Genomic DNA, 21,753 nt, shown 5'->3' on the forward strand with positions numbered 1-21,753 from the left:
TGCCAGGGGAACTCTGACAGTTTCTGTCCCTGCTGTGGGGGGAACTTCTTGTCTGAGCTCGGGACTGAGATCGTGCTCTAAATGTCTTGCTAATGTAATGTCTGATGTTCCTCTTACACTAATCTGTTAATCTTTCTGCTTCTTCATCAAAAGCACTCAAGCTCAGAAGAAAGCAAAATCAGTATTTCAGATGTTGAAGAGCCCTTCGTTATTATTCAGGCTGGGTGAGACCTTTCAGGGTGTTGTGATTCAAGGCCCTGTGAGTGCCTGGAGGAGTCTGGGATGGTTTTCCAAGGATTTCAAGTAGATCACAGTTTATTAGGGACTAATGTCTCTTGCTCAGAGAAGAGAGCTCAGGAGCCTTTTCTAACATCCAGGAAATTTTGCTTGAGCCACAATCTGGCCTCAGCTTGTCCATACCAGGCAGTCCTGTGCCAGTAAGAGTGGTAGTGCCAGGCCAGTGCAGGTACAATATGTGGCTTTAACAATCCTTACAATATCACTTGTCTTTCCTGTTTGACCTCTCCAAATGAAGGCTTGTCTTACCCAGTATCATTATTCATCATTAGGCGCAGGCTGGTCACAGACCACTGAAGTGAGGGCTGCCAGTGTTTAGAGTGTGTTGGTGCACATACTTATGGAATAGACACAGTCCCTTGACCAAGCAGGAAAAGCTTCTGCCCTTTGCCTGTAGAAACAGAGGTGGTTAGAAAACAGGGCTGCAATCAGAGGAAAATTTTAAACTTGAAAAAAATACCAGCCAGAATTGTCAACTTTTTTTTTTGTCTTTTGGCTCAAGTCAATCAACAGACATAGGTGTATATATATATATATATATATATACACATATATATATAGTAATAATTTCTAAAGGCACATTTCTGACTGACCTTTTTGAATTTAGCTTCATAATTAACACTTGGCTTGAAGTCTGAAGTGAAAGTTACCTTTGCAAGAGCATCATTTTTTCGTTTCTACATGTCAGCAAAGATATCCCCCCTGCCCTAACGCTGAAACAAGAAACTCGCTTGAAAAAGGATCTGATTTCAACAAATTGACATTTTTTCCATGCAAAGTGTTCCGTTGAAGCATTCCTGCTTATCTCTCTTTTTTTAGAGTCCTGGCTTGGGACCCCCTGCTCCCCCCAGAGCTTTCAATACTATTTGTCAGCTCCACTGGGTGCAACTGGGAGTCAGATTAGCTCATTATTTTCCCAGCATTATTTTCCCACTCTACAGCTGTTGGATTCCTTAAGGGCTTTATTCAAGTGTTAGTCCCTGTCCTGGAACCTTTTTCTCCCTGGGATCTTCAGATGGTTTTAATGTGATTATGAGACCTCCTTCTGTGTCCCGAGCAATTTCCGCTCCATGCCAGCTATCTACAAAATGGCTCTATTATCAGCTTGAAGGTGATAGACATTTCAGGACACCACGGTCAGTCCAATTTAGACATTATTCCATAAAGATTATGACCCCTTTAGATTTTATGATTCACCGTTCAGATGATTTATTTCCATATTTTCCTTTCCAGTGTTCATTTCAACCAAAGAAAAGCCAAATTGCACACCCTTGATGGGCGCAGAGCTCTGATAGGCTGCAAGGTTAGGCAATCTCTGTCCTGAGGCTGTCTAAATGGGTTTCTAATTGCATTAGATCTTGCTATGAGTTAGATAAATTCAATCTGACCAGGCAGGTTGGCACCGAGCTTTGGCGGCTTCTTTGAGCATCATGCAAATTTCAGGAGGCTTCGGGGCACCTATGTGGAGTCAGCCCACATTTTACCCAGATTTATTCATTAAATAGTGCCTCGGGATCTGTTGTCCATTTTAGAATGGCTGTTCTGCTATCATTATTTCAGCAGGACTTGTAGCACCTCTCTTCTGACTGCAAGGTCAGCACTTGCTAGTTATCAGCCATAGAAGCCATGTGAAGAGCCACTTAGAAGAGTGAGCAGTTGCTTTTCAGCTAACACCTGGTGTTGAGAAGTGTGATTCACATGGATTTCTGTACGTCTTTCCTCCAGTTGTGGATTCCTTCTGTAGCTTCATTTGTCAACAGTGAAAGAGCTAAAGGGTTGTTGGGAACAGTCCTCATTTCAGACACTGGCATGGGGATGGACACAGGGATTTGTGGGCAAAGCACAGCCATCAAACAAGACCTCATGAACCAGATGGACCAGAACTGTCAGCCTTGTTGCTAATGTGTCTTGTGCAACCACAGTAGCTGTGACAGGGGTGACCCCAGGAAGTTGTCAGACTGGTAGATCAGAAAATTGGACCTTTAAGTCTGCAAGTAGTCCTGTCCAGAATTGTCAGTGCTGACTGGGAGACATCACCTTCAATGACATAATTTTGGGAAGGCCTGAACTTTTTTTTTGAATGCAGGAGGTGTCTTACAGGTGTGCATCGACCACAGCTTTGCTTAGAGCAGTGTCCATCTGTCGCCCTCCCTTGTTTGTGCTGGCTGGAGCTCCAGACAGGCAGTTGTCCTGCCTGGTTGCTCCACCCTTTCTTGTCCAAAGCAGACAGAGACCATGGGACCTGTTCTCTTGCTCTGCACCAGCTCTTTCCTCAGTTCCTTTACGTTGTGCTAAAAGGGAGCAGTCTAGTACTGCTGGGAACTGCAGCTCTGGTGTGGTTTGGTCCACTTTACAAAGTGGACACAAGTTAGGCCTTGCGGCTCTGAAAATTTGGACCTGGAGATGCTGTGGCAGGGCAGGGAGGAGCCTGTGGGGCAGACAGGATCCCCAGACCATTAAGGGGACCAGAGGGGCACAGGAGGGAGAAGCGCAGCCCTTGAGGAGCAGAGGGTTACCAGAGGTGGCAGGAGGCTGACACAAAGCCAGGGTAGCACCTGCCTTTGCTGCTCATATGCAGACAGTTTCCCTCATTGTGCTGCTCTGCCTGCTGCCACGTAGCATTGTGAGCTCTTCACGACACATGCAGGTATGGCAGCCCCGGCTGTGAGTGGGGGTGCAGGAGTAGTGGGGGATGCTCTTGGGGGGTTTCTTCTCCAAAATTCGATGCAGCAGCTGGACAGTGTGCTGCTGGGATAACACAGGAAAGGATGGAAAGAGCTATCTGCTCTGACTCCATCCTCACTCTGAAACGCCAGCAGAAGCACACGCTGTTGCCCAGACAAGCTGTAAAATGGTTGACTGTTCATGGCCACAAGCTGAGCTTGTGTCCTGTTTCCTAGAGCTCTAGTGTTGCCCTGGATGGTTCTTGACATTTCAGGTCCAGCTTTCCTCGAGGCTTGCCCTGGTTTCCGTGGGCATAATATTCCCCTCAGCCTCCTGCTCTGAAGCCTGTGTTGCATTGTGCCGGAGCTGTGCTCCTCTCCAGACGTGACACTAGCAAATAAAATAATTCCCACATGTAGCAAAGACTCCATACATGAAAAGCTGGATCTGTATAGTTTGGGGCATGGTCCCTCGGCTTATCGGGTTTTTTTTAGTAACCAGGGATGTTGCATAGCTCCAGGTCGGTTTGTAAAAGAGAAGGGTTCATGAATTAATCTGAAGTTGACTAACTCATGTACTACAATGGCTCCCTTGTCACTTATTTTTATATTCTGGGCATTGGGTCTGACATTGCCTTTCACTTGCAGCCCTGTGAGTTGCTGCATTGTGGCGGCTGTTGGGGAAGCAAGCTCCTTTGGCAGCTGGCTGAAAGGCCGTTGAGGTTCCTGGCATGTGGGGAGGCACAGGAGCAATCGGAGGCTGCCGGAGGAGCCCATTAGCCGCAGGTCCTGCTTTTGGAGCAGCAGCAAGGTAGTTAAAAATTGTGATATTTCCAACATTCCAGCATTAATCGGCGCTTGCAGGGGGAGCACGGCAGCTCACCTCTGTGGGGGCTGTTGCACCACACCATTCCTGTTGGCAGGAAAAGGGTGCCCTGGGCAAATTTTAATATTTCCTTTGTGGATCAGCGCAATTCCTGGTCTGTCAGATAGAACTGCATCTCCTGCTGCTTGGTCCACGCTGTCTGCGCAGGAGGTCATGCCGTGCATTTAGCGGGAGACAGTGTGACACCCCGCAGCCCTGTCCCCTCATAGCACTGCTCTCGTTTTGGCTGAGTTTGTTTTCCCTTGGTTTAGCAAGGAGAATCAGCTTGGTGCAGGTTCCGATGAGAGCTGGGGATGTTTGTGATGAAGGGAAGAGGCAAGAGGGAGCAGAGTGGGGTTGAAGAGGGACGGAGTCCCCTTAGTTCCCCTCAAGCATCCATGGGTGGGGACCCTCATGGTAGAGAGCATCAGGACAGAGGAGGCCCTTGGCAGGGACTGGTGTTGGGGGGTTTTGGGGTGTGCAGGCAGGACCAGGCGGGCTGGGAAAGGCTCTCAGGGAGAGCCTGAGAAAATTTCTTATAAAAACAAGTCCCAGCTACTGTCAGATAAGCCCAAAAACTGGAACCACTGATGTGACCCTGGCTTCCCTGTTGCAGATAGGCTGTGGCAGAGCTGGAACCAGCTTAGAGAAGGGCAGCAGAGCTGGCTGGCCCGGCCTGCCTGGCATCTGCAGGAGGATGGGATGCACAGACCTGCCTGCTGCAGCTCGCAGAGGACACAGCGGAGCAGGATACAGTGCAGAGCTGTGAAATTGGAAAGGGGTAGAGCGAGGAGCAATTACTCATGTTTTCTCATAACCCTGCAGGTAGGAGAAGTTCAAGGAAAAATTACCAGGCAGCAGATGTAAAACCAAAGGAAAGTGCTTTCCACACAGCACACAGGCAGAGAGTTCATTGCTGCAGGATGCCGCGGAGGCCAAAAGCAGGTGTGGACTCAAAAAGGCGTGAGAGCACTTCACAGAGGATGGAGGTCATTAAGCCTATGAGCTGCAAATGATTCCTTGCTCAGGAAAAGAATCCTGAGCTGCAGCACAACAGAAACCCGCAGGATTTACCAGGGGATGAACGTCTTCATCAGAGCATCCGCTGATGCCGGAGGCAGCCGTCGGTGCTGGTGCTCCCTGCAGAAAGTGTGGGACGGGGGCTCGGTTTGCTCCTCAGATGTACAGGCAGCTCTGCCCATCAGGAATACAACAGCAAGCACTGGGGAGCCCTTGAAAGGAGTTTTTTCAAAGAGCCACAATTCCTCAGCTAACAAAATAGATGGCTTTGCCTCAAATCCCATTCTAGCACAGTGGCAAAGTGGAGACAGCATTTAGAAACCGAAAAACAATAAGTACTGGGGGGAAAAAAATGGGAAAAGGGAGGGAGTGTATAGCAATTAGTAGAAATGAGTAGTTACAGAATGTAGAAAATTGACAAGGAAAGCAAAAAACATTTGGGGAAAATCGATTTTGACAAGTTAAACACAATAAGGAGTACTTTAAAAAATGTGCTAGGAAGAGGTGGAATCCAGTAATTGTCATTTCCAAATGGAGATTGCAAAATTGTTAATTATGTAGAAAAATGCAGAAGTATTTAATGAATAGTTGTAGTAATTTGGACTGAGACATAACAATGTAGGATGCAGTACCTGCCAATGCATCTGTAACCAGCAAAGACGTTTAAAATACCATCTCCTTGAATTAGTGATATTTGAAATAATCAAATAAAATAATTTGTGACAAAGAGTCTTAAAATGTCTGGTGGAGAAACTCTCTGATCCGGGTGTGCCAGTGGAGCTGGCGACCCCAGGGTGGGCCAGGAGGAGTCGGGGGGCAGTGACACCATGAGCTAGCTGCAATAATGATGGGGCTGCTATGTGCAGCACACACTGTCCTCACTAGCCCCGGGGAACAACTGGATTAATAGCCGAGGCAGGAAACTCGATGATGGAAATAGCACTGACGTCAGTCAACGCAGTTTGATGGGGAGGGATACTGGGCAGTGTCATTACATGACAGGTTCAGCTCTTAAACCTTTCCTAAGGCATCTGCTCCTGGCCACCGTGAGGAACAGGATCTGCTCGAGGCTGAAGCAGCAGAGCTGGTTTTGTGTTTGGTGTGGGATTACAATGTGCAGCTGATTGACTTGGAGTTTGATCAAGATGCCGAGTTGATAATGCATTATGTTATGACTATTATTATTTTGAATTAACACTACTCATTATAAGTAAAGCATTGTTAGATAGATGAAGATCTGGTTTATCAACAGCTTAGAGAAGAAAAGCAGTCATTGGCTGGGAGTCCTCGTGGAACGAGGTTCTCCTGGAGGAGCTCTTCGGCAGTAGTACTGTGCCCGCTGCCATTCAGTGTTGTAATCAATGATCTGGAAGTAAATATAAAATCACCACTGATAAAATTTGCAGCTGACAAGGAGATTGGTGGAGTGGGAGATCATGATGAGGATAGAGCAGTCATGCAGAGCAATCTAGATTGCTTGGTAAACTGGGCCCATTTAAACAAAGTACATTTTAACACAGTCAAATGCAAAGCTGTACATTGAGAAGTAGAAAAGGCTGGGTTATATCCTGGAAAGCATTTGCTTTAAAATGGATTTAGGGGTCACACTGCATGAGTAACTCAGCATGAGCACTCTCAGCGCTCCTGCCAAAGGGCTAATGCAGTCCTTAGGTGGAAAAACCTGAGATGCAGGAGGAGAAGCGAGGCTCTGCAGAAAGCCCTGGTGAGATGGCACCAGCAGCCCTGGGGGGATCAGCTCTGATGAGGAACGGGGAAAATCTGGGGCAGGTAAAGATGACGGCCAAAGCACTGATTTTCTGGGTTGCAGTTTGAGACCTAAGGAACCTGGTTTGTTTAACATCTCAAAAAGAAGACTGAGGGGTGCCTTGATTGCACTGTACAAGCAACTTCTTGTGTGGAAAATACTGTGTGCTGAAAGGCTCTTTAACCTAGCAGAGAAAGGTCAAACAAAACCCAATTTCTGTAAGTCAGTGCCAGAGAAATGGATTCAGTGTCTTTCCATGACTCCAGAACAAGGCTTCTCCTTGGAAGTGGAGCGCTTCAGCCAGACACGAGCTACTATGATTTTTGAAGGGCATTGATCACAGCATGGTGGGGACCGTGCGGAGCACAAAGGGGGCACCTACCCCGTCAGTGCCGTGCTGCCGTGCATGGGGGAGTGGGGTTGAGTGTGGATTTTCTTTGCCCTGCAGTGAGAAGAAGAATCCTTTCAAAGGGCTGCCAGTCAGGATCTGACATTTAAAGGAGGTGTTTTTAGGTAAAAGTGATGTTATTTGGAAGGAGACCCCTCAGGGGAGGGATAGTAGCTGTCACAGGCTGGGTTTCTGAGGCTGTTTGTTTCTATTATTGCAGGCACCCCAAGGAGCCCTAGTTGTTTGTCTGGGGTTTTACAAGCACAGAGCAAAAGCAGAAGCTTCGAGCTGGGGATAAGACACAGTGATGGAGGAAAGCAGCGTCAGACAGGCAGTTGGGTGCAGGACGAGGCTGTGGGACGGCATTGCGAGGCACGGTGGGCAGTAACTGTGAAGGTTTTTGCAGGCTTGACACAGCTGCACAGTCTACCAAGTGGGCTGCGAGGTGAACTCGGGGGGCCTGCTCACAATCCTGCTGCAGGCAGGACTGCCTTGACCTCACCTCCTCCAGAGCTGGACACAAAGACCTACTGAGAGGGGCTTGCCTGTCCCTTCATGACGAGGATTGCACCGTCTGCTTGGGCAATCTATTGCACTTTGTTACACCTACCATTGTGTTTTTTTTCCAAGTGGCGAACCTCAGTTTTCCTTGCTGAAGGTGAAGGCTATTCCTTCTTGTTTGTCCATGGCAAAAAGCAGCAGCTTTCTCTTTGCAGAAGGCTTTTATGAGCTTGGTGACTGCTGCCTTTGGTTTCTCCTCCCCAAACCAGTTTGCTCAGTCTTCTCATCATTCGTAATGGTTTCTAACAGCTCCTTGTTTCTGTTCTTCTCTGCTTAACTGGTGCACATGTTCTTGAAAGTGGTGCCGGGACTGGACACAGTTCTGTCACTGAAGTCCTACTTGAGCCCAACAGATCAGGCAGATCCTCGTGTGACTCAAAGACAACATGCCTGCTTACACATCCCAATATAGATGCATTTTTTGTTGAGAGATTGACACCGTTGACAGATAGTCGAGCCGTGATCTGTTGTAACCCCCAATCCTTCAGCCAGCCTGCTGCTTGCATGGTGATTATTTTTTCCAAGTGTGCAAATGTGACAGATATATTCCACATCTGTCATCCAAGCAGTTAATGAAAATACAGGCTAGCAACAGACTCGGGACACAACCCGAAGAATTTCATTTGATACATTGTCCCAGCTGAAAGGCCTGTCTTCAGTAATTACTTTCTGAATACAACTTTCTAAATGCTTTGCATCCGCCCTGCAGTGAATTGCACTATATTACCTAAGCAGAGAAGTACTATGCTGCACCTACAGTGTTTTCCTGCATTGCTTATGAGAATATTGTCTAAAATAGTGTCAAAAAAAACTTCCTAAAGTCAAAATATAACATTTGCTGCTCCTCCTCCATCCACAAGGCTTGATGTCTTTTCAAAGGAAGAAGTTCAATAGCTTGACATGTTTGTTTGTGACAAACCTACAGTGGCTGTTACTCATTTTCTTGTTATCTTGTAGGTACTTACAAAGAGTTCTTTTATCTGTTTCAGTATTTTTCCAGGAACTGAAATTAAGCTAACTGTTTTATAATTCTCCAACTCTTCTTTTTTCTCATCTTTAAAGACAGACGCTATTTTAGCTCACTTCTAGTCTTCTGGAAGCTCCCTGATTCTCTACAAATTCTTAAAAAAAAAAAAATCCCTAACAGCTCTGAAGTTACTTAAATCAGGTCTCTAAGCACCTGGGGTGAATTTAATCAGGTCCAACCAACCTAAAAGCAGCTGGCTCATCTAAATGCTCCCTGTGTGTTCCTTCCATCAGTTAGTCTCAATTCCTTCCCCTTCCTCATTGGTGCTAGCTGTGTGGGACGCCTGATTGCCACTCAGTTGTAGTAAAGACATCAGCAGAAAGGTATTCAGCCTAAATGGTGTGTTGGTGCCTCTCTGATTGCCTTCAGATCCCCATCAAATAGCTCCTTTCTTGGGCTCCTACCTACATGTGTGGGTGATTTTGTGCCTTTTTCTTTCTCCTGGTGTTTGTGTTTCTTTCTCTGTGCTCATCATCCTGCTCTTGCCCTATGAACTTGTGCTACCCTTTCCACTCCTCGATAATCTCAACAAAGAAGGATTTTATGGAAGGATTTGGGGAGGATAATGATGTGGCTTAATGGCTGTTTGCTGGGAGTTCCTCCCAAGCATGAGGCAAAGCTGGGGAGAGAAAGTGTGAAGTAGGGTCTTTGAAATGTTTAACAAGCAGACAAAAGAAGCAATGGTGACTGTTGATGGAGAACATAATAGGATGAAAGATGGTGTCAGGCCAGGGGCTGGAAGGTGAGGGATGATGTCACCATAGCTCTGTGCTGGGCAGTGATCCCGTTAGTGAGGCTCTCGGAGAGCTGGGCTGGGCCAGGTGCATCTCTGAGAGCACCAAGGGTTCATGCAGAATCTGAGTGCAGAGTGGGCACCCCAAAGGAAGCGTTGGGGACCAGTAATTCAGGATGCTGTGCTAACAGGTGTCCTTTCTGGAGTCTGCCCGTCACGGGAGAGAGCATCTGCTTGAGGTCGCTTCTGGGTGAAAGAGGAGGCTGTGGCACATGCTGTGGTGAGAGCTGCTGGGTCAGGGGAGCACAGGGACCATGCAAAGTGTGCTCCCTGCATGGGGTGGTGTCTGATGGCATGCTGTTGGCTGGAGTGGAGCCCGGGTACTGTGTCTGTGGGCTGGCTGTGGGGGGCTGATGATGGTCCCTGCTGCTGTGCTCTGCCTCTGTTTAGGGGTCAGGTTTGATGACATCGCCTTTGCCTTCATCTGCTGAGTGGGTGATGCAACAGCTATTTTCTTCTCTCACAGTTACCTCATCGCCGAGTGACATTCTCTGCAGCCAGCCAGGCTCAGGACCTGCAGGATCCCTCCCAGCACAGCTACTATGACAGCGGGCTGGAAGAGTCAGAAACCCCAAGCAGCAAATCATCGTCGGGGCCCCGCATCGGGCCACTAGCCCTGCCTGAGGATCACTATGAACGCACCACGCCTGACGGCAGCATCGGGGAGATGGAGCACCCTGAGAATGGTAGGTGCTCGTGACACATGTGCTTGCCCCCTCCTCAGGGACCCTGTGCCCAAAGCTCTTCATCTTCAGTGCTGCACCTTCCCTTGGTGTGGGTGAGATGGGGTGAGAAGCTTGGTTGGGACAGGCTTACCATGCACAAGTTTGGTGGGGCTGGGAGGCTGGAGAAGAGAGCAACAAAGACTCGGTGGGGAGGGAAGAGGTGGATGAGGGTGAGGAGGTCTGGGGGAGGCCAGGAGATGAGGGAGTGAGAAGAGCTGAGGAAACAGAAGGGTTTGGCGGGCAGAAGATGGGTTTGGTATGATGTAGACAGGGATCCCAACAGAACAGTCTGAGATGGCAGCACAGACGGCATGTGGAGGGAGTTGTAGCCCAGACGATGGTGAGCTTGCATGCTGCAGTCAGGTGGTCCTGTGGTTGCCTGTCCCCGTGGCAGGGCAGGGGTGTGTGGGTGGTTGGGTGTGATGCAGCTGCCCGTGCTGTGGTGGGTGTCAAGCCAGGGTAGTTTCCTGGGGAGCAAAGGGGAAGAGCAGGTTTAGTGGTACAGACTGGGGTGAGGAGGTACATGGAGTAGAGGATCAGACAGTGTGGTGGTGGTAAACCTGAGAGTGACGTGTCCTGCCTTCATTGGGCCCTTCAGGTCACCTCCTGCTCAGGTCCACCTTTACCTGAGAACCCCACGGAGGTGTTTGCAATCTCACCACAGGAGAGCTGGCTTTCCCCTGCCCTGGCACAGCTTCAACCCCAGTTCTGCTCCTTGTGCTGCCTCTGTGCTGCCTGCCTACCCTCAACCAACCCAATCCCCAAGACATCTTCTCTGGTCATCTTAAGTTGCTTCCTTGGATTTGGCTCTGGCTGTGCACATAACATCTACTTTCTTATACCTGCTGGCTTTTGTGCTCTTGTATTGAGGGGAGGTTGCAGTGGAGATGATAAGTTCAAAGAAACTGCTGGGAGGGAAAACAAGGAGGTGCAAAGGGTCCTCCTGAAGTCTCCTTCTACTTCTGGGAGCAACCTTGACTTTGAGACAGGTCTGGATGTGCTGTGAAAATGGCTGAGAGTATGTTCAGCTGGTTTAAGGAGCTTCAAACCTGCTGGGTCCCTCATGAAGGAAGGCAGGGGAGACAGGGTAATTTTTGGTCTTGAAGGTCTAGTGGAACATCTCTGCCCTCTTCCCAGGTTAGATCCTGGAGTAACACCGGAGTTCACTACACTGCAACCATCAAAGCAAGGCATGGTTGTGCCAGGTCTGGTAGGGTTTCCCAAAGCATTTGTTGCTCTTGCAATATGAGGCACCGTCCTGCCTAGGAGTGTCATGCAGATCACTTTCTCCCCGAAAGTACCAGCCAGTCAGCTGGGAAGAGCAGTGTGGAGAGGTTCCAGAAGTCCCTGCTGCAGGATGACGGTAGTGGATTTCCCAAGTGCCCTTGAATAGGAGTCAGGTGCCTGCAAGAGGCGCTTGATGGACTTGTGGGCAAGGAGATGCCACATGGCTGTGTTGAAGGATACACCACGTCTGTGGTGTTGATGGAGCTGGAAGAGGAAAGTTTGAGCCCCTGAAGGTGCCAGGCAACCCAGAGACCATGAGGGAGGAACAGGGCTAAGACTAGAAAGGGGAGAAAGAGAGGAGGACCTGGAAGTTCTGCAGCGGGAGATGGAGGGAAGAGAGGGCTGTCTGTGGTCCTTGGCATGTCCATTGTCTGCCTGATGGGTACGAGCAGACCCGAGGATAGCTAGGAGACACTGCCCAGGTCAGTGGCTGTCACAGAGAGAGCACATGGGCATGTGTCCCTACCCACAGCATTACAAAACCCAACTTCTCCTATAAATTAGGTAGTTCTGTTCCTTTGCACAAGTGACCCTGTGTATGTTCACAGCCCAGGAGGACAGAAATCACCAAACACCTACCCACAAACAAATCCGTGTGTGATACGATGTGCAAAGGCTCCCAGGGGACAACTGTAACCCCATTCTGCTTGCTGTTCCCCAGCCTGTCCTGACTTGGATCCCTTCACGTGGCAATGGTTGGGAACCAGGCTCCGGTACCTCCAGCAGCTGCCCTGACCTGGATCAACCCAGTTCAGTGCAGGGGCCATGGCAGGCCAGGGCTCTGAGGAATCCAACGGCATTAACTCTAGTCAGCCCTGGTGCTCTGCAGATAATCTGGCAAGGGCAGTTCAATCAACTCGAAGGACTATGGTCAGGGTCATGATCTGTTAAGCAGACCATTAGGGGACCCTGGCACCAGGCCGGGTGATTCGAAGATGACGAGTTGCTGGTCGTATTAGATCAGTTCATCAGAGTTGTGTTTTGCATGGTCTGCGTGCCCAAGATGAGGCACATCAGACCTTTCCGTGGTGCAAACAAGAACTCTCTGTCTTCTCTGTCCAGAGAAGGGTCATGTTTTGCTTCCTGCAAAGAATGTCCAGTGATGTTGGGACCTCCATGACCTTTTGGGGTGCTGTCTCACCATGCCTCTGTCTATGCTTCTGGAGGTGCTCAAGCAGCAACAGCCCCTCAAAGAGGTCAGATTTTGGGTTTTTTTTTCATGAGGCTGGGAAGACTAAGCCATTCTTGACCTTGTATTAAACTGAAGAGACTAATTGGATCCCATACACTCTATCTTGCGGCACGAGCGCAAGACTGACACAACTGTGCATTTTCTAGGCTTTCATCTAGTTATAAATATCCAACATAACAGGGCTTCCATTGCTTTCTCCAGGAGATTATCCCTGCAGCCGAACCAATCTGATAAGCAAGTATGCAAGGCTATTTATAGCTTTTCAACTAGAAGACAGATCCATGCCTTTTCTTTGTAGATGGTTCTTCACTTGATTAACATACATATCAGTGTCCTCCTTTTTTTGGACACCTTTTACTGTGCAGACTGCAGTAAAATGCTGTATTGCAGGGGCTGAGCCAGGTCCTTTGCAGGAGGAATTACAATATTTCTGATTAAGACTTCTCCAGTATCTTGGCACTGATGTGCCAGCTCCTCAGTCATCCCAGGCATTTGTCATCCATGGTATTTTACCTAGCTGCCCACTGTTTCCTCCCCAACATTTTACCGTGCTGTTATCCACTTCTGTGGGGTACACTGAGCCGGGAGCTGAGCTGAGTCTCCCACCCATTGCTTTTGCTAAAGACATCTGCTCTCCCTGTATCACAGATTTGCTTTAGTTGGAAGGATCTTGGGAGTGATTCTGCTCTGCAGAGGATCTGTCCTGCCATAATGCACGCAGAGCTTGGATTATGAAAGTGCCAGTCTCATTGATGATGAAGAGAATTTAGTAAGATTACAGGACCAAATATGTGCAATTTAGGAAATGTTACATGATGGCTGTTTCACTCCATCCCTGTGTGGTACACGGGTACCTGTGATGACAATATATTGGATGAAGCATTTCTGAATTGTGTTCTTCAGCCCACAGAACAGGGACAAATATTTAAACTGTTTTATCCCCATTATTTAAAGTGGGGACCCCATACCATTTTTAATGCATGCCGTTACAACATCACACTAAACTTGTCATTAACAATCATCTCATGAGCTTTTGCAATGCACTTAGTGCAGTAGTATCTGTACTTCACAGATGTTAATGAGTTTATCCTCACAGCTCTCCTTCCAGGGAAGAAATTCCATCATAGGTGGGGAATAAAACAGAAAATGATAATCTGCATTTCTGAGATGTCTGCTAGCTTTGGGTGCCCCCTGGATGAGCTGGCAGCTCCTCGCTCTGCTCTTTTCAGAAGGCGAAGGCTGCCCAAGGGTGCCAGTGCTCCTAAGCCGCAAGGCAGGTCTCCAGCTGCTCTTGGACAGTGAAGCAGAGGCTGCATTGACCACCTCCAGGCAGCTGCTGACGCACAAGGTGCGAGGAGCGTGGCTTTGGGACCTCGCGGCAGAGCTAGATGCAAAATCCTCACCTGGTTTATAGCCATAGGCTTTTCTGGCGAGTCCAGCCTTTTTCTCATGGTATCCTACCTCCTCTGTACACCTCAGCACAGCTTGACCAAATGAATTGAGATACCATATCCAGAGTTTGACTACTGGACTCAATAAAACCATTTCAGTCCAGATTTTGATTTGTTCCGAGAAAGAGTGATAGATTGATGCATTGTAAAGCCAGAACCAGCAGCTTGTCTAACCCCTGTGTGACACAGGCCATAGAATTTCACCCTGTGATTTTTGCATCTCACCATGGTTGAGCAGGAGAGCTCCCTTTGGAAAGATCTCATTTTGATAGCAGATTGCAAATGGTGGTAATTATGCAAGACCCCTGGTGAGCCCTTCCAGGGATAGGTTCTCTCTGCCCTCAGTTTCACAAGCCTCCACTTAAATTCTACTCGAGCTGCTCTAGCTCTCATTTCTTTCCATCGAATCTTACGATATTGGAAGACACCTCACTTCATGTGTACTTGTAGATCACATGTAAGCAAGTCAACGTTTAAAGTTCTCTTTGATGCTCTCAAAAACTGAGTCAAGTCCCTTACTGTGAGCAGAGCCAAGGCAAGGCGGTTTGGCAGCTGGGTCTCTCTTCCTCTCCTCCCACCTTTCCTTGGGCTCCTCCCAGCCTTTGCCATCTGCTCATGACGCCACCACAGACCTGCAGCCCCATTCCTGGGCAGCAGCAACATCTGGCGCATCTTGGATGGGTGTGCTGCTTTTTGGCAACCCTTGCAAAGGCAGCCTGGGGAGATTTTTTTCCTCCTACTCCCCTTTGCTACACTTCTGATTATAGTTCAAGTCTTCTGTTCCCTCATGTCATTTTTTTCTCTGCATGGTCGCCAATTTGCCAACAACATTTTAGCGGTGCGGATGTGTCCAGATGATAGCCTGCAGCTCTCCAGCAGCACTCGGTGGCATCCATAGCAGCACCAGGCACAGAGATAATGTCACTGCTAATGTGTCTTTTCATGGTCTCCCCACAGGCATGTGTGTCCACCTCACGCAAACAGCTGCTTCTGGCTGACAGTGGGCTGTGCGTGCACCCTGCAGTGTCACTGCACCTTGAGAAGGTGGGTGGCTCAGCAGAGGACTCCCAAGCCAACGCTCCCTTTTTGCTGTTCGGGGTAGTTATATGGATTTGCAGCACTGGGCAGCCACTACCTCCTGCATTCTGCTTGGTGTCCGTCTGGTCACCAGCTTCTTCTTAAGCTTCTCACTGTGATTGTTGTTCAGCTCCTTCCAGCTAGCAGATGGGACAAAACAAATTACTTTCTGTCTCCTCCTCTGTCAGGGTGAAGTCTCTAGATCTTAAAACCTATTCTTCTTTTTTTTGTATTATCTTTAAATGTGCCTTTTGTCTTGCAGAAAGTCAGTCTTCGGGGATTTTTTTTTTTTCAAACGTGCCCTGCAGCATTTTTGCTTTGTTGCAGAGCGCTGAGGAATGCCTTTGACTGGGCTCCCATCTGGGATGCAGGATTTCGGCTAGCTCTGTGTTCCTGGTCAAACACTGGTGAGCCCAGATTGGATGTCTGGTACAGAGCCCTCTTTGTTACCGAAAGATCTCACACCTTGTGGGAGAAAACCGAGGGTATGGTCTAGGATAGGATAAATGCCGCTGTCCATGGAATAAATAAAGATGTCCTCTGGCTGTGACCGTGCACCGGTCTCCCCTTTGCTGACTGAGAACCAGCAGGTCACACATCTGACCAGCTGAGGACTATTGGCTTTGTGTTTGCCTGGTGCTTAGACTCCTCTCTAGCTGAGGTACTGTGGGATTTTTTAAAGTGATTTGCAGCCATTTCCTTTTTAGCACTGACTATTGACATCAGGGCTGGAATTTCTTACTGTAGATGTTTTGTCATTGCTAGTAGTTTCCAAGTCCTGCTCTTGTTTAGGGTATGCATACACTCTGTGACCATCTGCTGCATCTCATCTGCTTCAACAAATTATGTCTGTGTTTCTCAGTGATCCTCAGCTCTACAGGCATCTGCATTTCTTCGTAAGAAATTGTGAGCTTCTCTATTTCCTTCACTTAATATTGGTTCATCCCCAAAGGCAGCTTTTGATTTTCCTAATCGCTACTGAAGAGAGATGTGGGAAAAGATTCTTATCATGAGACATAACATCCGACAGATTGCAAATGGTCATGGATTACACCATCTTGGTTTCAACATGCCGTTTCTGTCTCAGCTGTAATTGCAAACTTGTTCTCACCCTATTTCTTTTCCATATTTTCCAGCACCCGTGTTTGGGTAAACTCTTACGAAAGAGCTGTTCCGAGCAGTTGTGGCATGTCATGTCAACCAGGTCACCTTCCTAATTGTACCAAGGATCCCAGGGTAAACAGGGTACAACTATCTTTTTCTTCTCCAGACTGAGTAACAAGTACATCATTACTAGCTACAGAGAATGCCTTTAATCCTCTCAAGACCTTCTAAGAAGGATGCTACTTGCTTCAGAGGTTGTCCAAAATAGCTTTAATAATTTATTTGACAGTGTTTTTCTTGTCTCACAGGATTATGTGGTAGTGCACATGTAAGATTGTCCTGAAGTTCTCCAAAGATCCTTGGCAGATCCTGGACATCTCTAGAGGAGTAATTTGAAGGAAGCAAATTTCCCTACTGTATTCTGATGGCTTTTTTACCCTTTCTGTCCCTGAACTGTGGTTGCATTATGCGATTATGAAAAATCTAGTCAGGACAGTCACTCTGAGTCAATGCCCAAGAGACAAAAAGCTTCGTATTTCAGTAGGAAGGTGCCTTCTCTTGTAGAATACATAGGTCCCTGTGGCTTTATGTGTGCCTCCTGCATTCAAGATGGGATTTTTTGAGTTTTCTGCTATTCCTTCTGATCCTGGGCTGGGCCGTGACATCTTCCATTCCCTCTTGCTGTCTGCGGCAAGATGACTGAAATTAGTGAATGTCATCTCTATTCTTTACATCCTTCACATTCTTCCTGCTCTGAATGTACTGACTGGAGAAAATCCCATCATTTTTCTTAATATTTATTCTTTCTTCTATTTGGAAACCTTAGCCAACATGACCCTGCTCTGCACTATCATGAGGCCACATCTCAGGGATGGCACCCTGCTCTAAATTTGCTGATTTACCAGTCAATGCTGCAGAGACCACAGGCTTGGAGAACATGCTGAGGGGTGGCCTAAAACTCAGCTTACTTTTTGGAACCACTCTTCCTTGTTCACTAGGCTTGGTCGGCTCCACAACAAACTTTGAAACTTTTCTTATAGGAACCAACTGCAAACAGGTGGGAGTATGTAACTATATATTCTTATCTAAGAACTATAAATAAGCTTATGCAAGGAAGATGACTTATACTGTCTCAGGGAAAGGAGGATTTCCTGGTCTCCTAGACCAGGGAGACCAAGCAGTGTCATGTACCTCCTCCAGTCTAGGGCAGGAACACCTTCCACCGGAATTTCACCTCAGCAGGGCTGGGGCTGGGTTGTAGCTCTCACCTGGCAGGACACGCACCCCTACAGCACTAGTGACGTTAAAACAGGGAACTCTTCACCTTCACCAGGTGGCTGCAAGGTGAGACACAGGTTACTGCCAATCAGCCCACACAGGAATTTGGATTTTTGCTTTTGCCTGACAATGGTTGCAAATACCCATGCAAATGGTCATGCACAGCTATTCTTATCTGGACCAAATATAAACACTTCTTCTTTGGTATAAAGTCTGTTTTCCAAAGAGTAGTTTATGTCATACTCAAGCTATTCGCGGGTGCAACTCACATTTGCCAAACTGTGTTACAGGAAGAAGCTTTCAGAATTGGATCCACCGTAGGAACAAGAGGGTGGGTCCCATCTTCATTTGTACCACGTTGTTTTCCAGAGAGGACATTTCCTCAGAATTAGGTGTTGGACGAAGCTCCTTCAGATTCTTCTTTTGTGTTTTCTATAACATTTTAAAATATGCGTTTGAACAGGGCTTGAGACCCAGTGTCCTGCCTTTGGACAGGTGCTCCGGAGCAATTGCAGATGGTCCATGTGACATCCATGGGGGTGAGCCAGCAGCTGAGTTATGAGCATTTCTGTTGATGAACCTATTAACCACAGCCAGCATCCCGAGTATTTTGTTAGCAAGAGTGCCAAAATAAGCAGTTTCCCTCCTCTCTATATTGGTTTTCTCATCCCTGTCCCTGTGCCATGTGCTCTGTTGTGCCAACACAGCTGTTTGTCTGGCTTCATGGCAAACTGGGTTGGGGACCTGATCAGACTGAAGTTTTGCTGGATCACTTTTTCTTTTTTGCTGTATTACTCTTCAGTTAGAACAGTTTTCCTAACCTGACTGCTCCGTGGCTCTGCAAAGAGCTGAGCTTGCAGACAGCTGTGATTCTGCAGAGGGGCGGTGAGCAGCCAGATGAAGTTGGCGTTCACGTTTAGAACATGTCTAAACCAGAAAAAGCAACCTCACGTAAAAGCAACAGTCAACTAGGATCCCTCAGCAGTCCCAGCCTATTTGTTGTTTTCAAAGACCTGCCTCCTTAGAAAGCTCCTTTTGAAGTAATTTGACATGCCATTTCCAGATCCTGTGTGATCTAACTCAGATATTTCCCCTTTATCTGCCTCTGAATGTTCTGAGTGTCTCTAAACTTTCCTGCCTGGCAGTACCTCCTCCCATGTAAAAGGACCTGCATTAGTGTGGGATTTAAACTTAATGCTAGAGAAGCTTATGAAGTCTCCCATTTGAGCTTCTTGAGGACTTCACACTGCATTTTCTTTCTCATAGAAATAGCATGTGCCCAAGATTGGAGGATTGGTCAGGTGTAGATCCCTCAGGTGGAAAATCCCTCTCGCAGGCATGAGACAGAGGATAAGGGATTCATTCCTGTCCCCAGTGAAATCAATGCGAGCTTTGCTATTGAGACAGGTCAAATGTCAGTCTCAGTTGTTCGCTCTTCCCCAGGATTTTGTGCTTTATACTCTCACTATCAATGAATCTTTCTTCCTGTCTCCTTCTCACTACCTCTCATCCATCCTGATTTGAAGTCACCTCCATTAAGTGGTTGTAACGCTAGCTCTTTGCTTTACTTGCAGAGAGGACACTCCATAAATCTAACATTAGTCATGGCATCTGACGAGAGATACCAAGGATAGGCTGCTTTGACTCAGAGGTTATCTGACCATATCAGCCCCCGCGTTTGCCTTTTCTTTCAGGGAGATGAGGTTCCTCTGCAGGAACCAGGGCTCATTTCATGTGAGCTGATGCAACCATGCAGTCTGTTTGGGGCCAGAGAAAACACAACACAACAGAGGTGCAAAGAAGCCACATGGTGGTCAGCTCCGTCATCCCTGGGCAGTGTGGTTGGACCTGGGCTTTCTTTCCAACACCTCAGCCCTCCCTCTGGTCTGAGCAGGACGAGAAGCTTTCAACAAGTAGAAATGGGGGAAGCTGATGTGCTTCATGGCTGACAGGCTTCATTTTCCCAGGGAGGCACATCTAGACAGGTCTTGGTGGCTTGCAGCGACAAGTTGTCCCTGATTGTTGTTACTAGAGACTGCAGCAGGATGCAGAAGGGGCTGTGCCTTTGCAGTGGGTACAAGGCTTCCCAGATAATCTCTGTGCCGGGCTCCAGCCTTGCTCCTCATAGGAAAGGAGAACTGCACCTCACCGATGGAAGAACAGGACTGCCCAGGGTCTGATGGACACTGAGGCCTACACGAGTCCTTCCACTGCTGTATCACTAAAAACAAAGAGCCAGGCCTTGTTCTTGGTCTTTGAGGCCAACTGGACCAGCACAGCTCATGTCTACGAGGCTAAACTCTTTCAGCTAGTGTTGCTTCGTCTGCCCTGTCCATTGGGAAAAGGGTTCCTCCATAGTGCTCACCCCCAACTGCGCCAGGGCTCTTGTCTGGCAGAGGGCTGCTCTGAACCAGGCGAAAGCAGGCTAACCTTAGAATGAACCAGATGATGAGGACGGTGCTAGTGGTGGGTCTTGGAGGTGCTTAAGCCTACGTTCAGGACTCTTACTCCAGGCTAAGGCTGGTGTTATTTGGTTTAACTTATTTTGCTTTTGAAATCATTTAGGGTAAACTGGCAAAAATGCCATGAGTCACGAATAAAACAGCTCAGATGGCTCATGTGCAAGAGGATGTGTGCCTCTGTTTTAGTCTGTGTTCATGTACTTATTCAGATATAAAAGGTAAAATATACATAGATGGCCATAAACCCTTTGTAAAAGAAACACTGGGGGAGGCTGGGGAAGGGATCCGGCAGAGAAGAGCAGGATGCTGGAGTACAGGGTCACGAGTCCCCAATCAGTTATATGTCTGTGCCTGTTTCAAAACGACCTTGCTTGGAAGTAAAAAAAACCCAAGGAGGTAGCAAGAGAAAGGAGGAGAGGGTTAGGATATGATCTTTGTTCAGGGATGTGTCAGAACAGCATGTTGTGTTGTTTTATAGCTGCTGAGGAAAAAGAAGATGGAGTAGGGAATGTAAAATGACAGAGAGTGAGTAAATGTGATATTTGCCTGATGTATTTTGCTGGTAATTAGTATAATGCCAATTAGACATAAGTAATCTTTTTTTTCTTCTTCAGCTGTATAAGTTATTGCTTGAAAATATGCCAACTAAACCCAAGATATTAAACTTTCAGGGATATGGAGATCTCTGTTCCTTGAGGATCTCTAGATGAAATTACCCAGACAACAGGGATTTTGACAAAAGCAAGATTTATTATATCTAGAAAGAAAATGAATAAAAGCAAAAGAAATTGTGTATTCCACGTCTAGCGTCTTGCTGCTTATTAGCCACGCAGGAAGGGGCACCCACAGAGATGCAGATAAATCAGTGAGAGAAGGCAAATGCCTTGCCTTTCCTGAAAACAATGCTGCTTCGAGGGTATTATTCTCCCTATCGGTTTCCCTCAGCAGCCAGATCCTGAACCCTTCCCATGTTCAGGCAGTTCCCCGCTGCAGGTAAACCCTGCTGCCCACACACATTTTGTTTTTCATTCCCCAAGTCTCTTTGCTAACCCACATCATAAGATACAGGACTCATGTTGTTTTGCCTCTTGGTCCCTCAGGACATAAACCTTCTTAATGATGATTAATGGCTTCCTTTGAAGGGTCAATTGCTGATCCTGGACCTCTCAAATCACAGATCATTTTGAGCTCTCTACCTGTCCAGGTCTTGCCTGCTCTTTCAAATAGGTACACCGCTGCTTTGCTCAATGCTACACGCATATTTTCTATTGCTACAGACTGTGCATAAGGAGCAGGCCTGCTATTACCGTCTTCTCCCTTTTGAAAAATAATCTGTAAAAATTATGCCCTTGGACTGATTCTGGAAGTTTTCATACATCTCTGTTGGACCGTGAAATCAAAATCTTCTCGTGATCATCCTGCTGTTCCCTTGTGCTGTGCTTTGGGGGTGACAGAGCTGGCAAATTCCCTTTGCCTATTTGCCTCTAATGCAGGGCAATGATGTATCCCCGCTTTCCTGCCAGGATGTTAGGCAGCGGGTTTAATCCTTGCTCGTTCTTTAAAGCATGGTTTATTCATCCTGCGCCTTTAGGACTGCCTCTGGCAGGTCTCCCTCGAGTGGTGCAAACTTTATTGCATCTAACCTCCAGCAGTCTGTAAACTGCAGCACCCAGGGGTAGCTGGAGGTTGATATTCCCTATCAGAAGCGATTATCCTTCTTTTTCCCCACTCTCCCACAAGAGCGCCTTCCTACCATCCTAAGAACAAACATAAGGCAGAGCAGTATTCATCAGGATGT

The 21,753-nt window shown here is 47.5% G+C and overlaps 1 protein-coding gene across 2 annotated transcripts in view; it reads left to right on the forward strand.

Annotated features, from left to right (window-relative positions):
* Nucleotides 1–21,753, forward strand: part of PCDH1 (protocadherin 1) — a 54,940-nt gene that overhangs the window by 17,218 nt on the left and 15,969 nt on the right. For both annotated transcript variants that reach the window (XM_082063593.1, XM_082063594.1), the window contains exon 4: nt 9,846–10,065. In XM_082063593.1, coding sequence (XP_081919719.1) covers nt 9,846–10,065 — 220 coding nt within the window. The remainder of the gene's footprint in view (nt 1–9,845; nt 10,066–21,753) is intronic.

The sequence above is a fragment of the Streptopelia decaocto genome (genome assembly GCF_964273445.1).
Source record: "Streptopelia decaocto genome assembly, chromosome: 12".
Lineage (NCBI taxonomy): Eukaryota > Metazoa > Chordata > Aves > Columbiformes > Columbidae > Streptopelia > Streptopelia decaocto.